The 1,671-nt window shown below is 56.3% G+C and overlaps 1 protein-coding gene across 1 annotated transcript in view; it reads left to right on the forward strand.

The window, feature by feature from the left end:
* CHL1 (cell adhesion molecule L1 like) overlaps positions 1–1,671 on the forward strand; it is a 68,342-nt gene that overhangs the window by 9,822 nt on the left and 56,849 nt on the right. The window contains exon 3 of the mRNA XM_011383845.1: positions 656–843. Coding sequence (XP_011382147.1) covers positions 656–843 — 188 coding nt within the window. The remainder of the gene's footprint in view (positions 1–655; positions 844–1,671) is intronic.

The raw sequence follows: 1,671 nt of genomic DNA on the forward strand, positions 1-1,671 counted from the left end.
CCTTTCCAACTGGAAAAATTAAAAAACAACTTTAGCTTAAAAAGAACAGAACGAAGCCACTTCAGTGCTTAAGCTCTTTGTTATAACAGCTTTTTCAGGCTTGGAGTCGAGACGGCTGAGCGGAAGCACTGCAGGCCGGGGGACAGCAGGGGGGGACAGTAGCGGGGGACAGTAGCGGGGGACAGTAGCGGGGGCTTTGACTGCACCACGAATTCCTCGCAGTTCCCGAGGCCGCGAGGCCAAGGCCAAGGCGCCCGCAGGGTGGGCGTCCGGCGAGGCCGCTTCCTGGGTCATGGCCGTCCTCTCCTCTCGCTGTGTCCCCCCGTGGTGGAAGGGACGGGGGGCTCCTTGGAGCCCCGTTGACAGGGCGCTAACTCATGCGTGAGATTCCACCCGTGAGCTAATGGCCCCCGAGGGCTCCGCCTCCTGCCACCAGCCCCTGGGGGTTCGGCTTCAACAGACTAATCCTGCGGGACACAAAATTCAGTGCGTAGCAGCTCGTGAGGCTTCTCAGAGCTCCCGACGCCGTTCGCCTTCCGCGTGCGTGTGCTTTACCGTAAAACGCCTACGTCCCGTCATTCCTGTGCGCTCGCTTCCAAACGCTTTCACCGGCCCGACGCTGCTTCAGGGCCGTTCAGCCGAGCTTCTCTTACAGGTTCACGTGGACGAAGGACGACAAGCCTTTCCACCTCTCTGACCCCCGGATCACTGTCTCCGACAACTCGGGGACCTTCAAGATCTCTAACGAGGGGCACGTGTCTCACTTCCAAGGGAAATACCGCTGCTTCGCCTCCAACAAACTGGGAGTGGCCATGTCAGAAGAAATAGAATTCATAGTTCCAAGTGAGTATGACGGGGGGCTTCGTTGTTGAAATGCTCTTGTGAAGTGTTAAGTAGAAGTTATACTGGGCACTCGTGAAATAGCATGTCATAATTCAGCCGGTTTATATGCACCTTACATTTGATTTATGAGGGAAAGTCTCTTCCACGTCTCGATACTGAGAAGCGGATGACCTTGAAAGCAGCATCATTTAGCTGTGTTTCAGTAACCTGGGGTAAAATAGTACCTTCGCCTCGTAGGATGAGAGCTGAGTACAATGCATGATTAGTTATGTTCGGTGAAGTTATGCCGCGGTAATGAGTCACCCGAGCCCGTGATGACACAGGTTGTTCCCTGATTACGCAGTTTGCTGTGGGCCAGGCAGCTCTTTGGGGCAGCTGCTGCCCACGCGGCCTCCTCCGTGAGTGAAGCTGATGTAGACACATCGTCCTGCGGCTGCGTCATGGGACACTCATGCCCCTTGGTCAGAGTCTGGGGCAGAGAGCGTGAAAGTTCACTGCCAAGGAGAAGTTACACTGGCGACTTGACTTAGTTTAGTTGGTGGCACAAAGCAACTGGATGGCCCCATCTGGCGTCGACGTCAGAGTCGCCTCGCGGGGAGCTCCCGTGACCGGCACACCTTAGCGAGTCGTCCATAAGTGGTGACGTGGACGCTGCGAACGACTTTGCTGTGAGGGTTTTGCTTATCGTTAACGATCACCAAAGCGGGTGCCTCGGTCCTGGCTGCATCGGCCTGTGTGCGCGGGACGTCCACTGACTCTCCCTGATCGGGACGTTTCCAGCTTCGCACGGCTCTGACCAAAGGCCTTGCCGTGGATCCTCACACATCA

The sequence above is a fragment of the Pteropus vampyrus genome, unplaced genomic scaffold (assembly GCF_000151845.1).
Source record: "Pteropus vampyrus isolate Shadow unplaced genomic scaffold, Pvam_2.0 Scaffold546, whole genome shotgun sequence".
NCBI classification, from domain to species: Eukaryota; Metazoa; Chordata; class Mammalia; order Chiroptera; family Pteropodidae; genus Pteropus; species Pteropus vampyrus.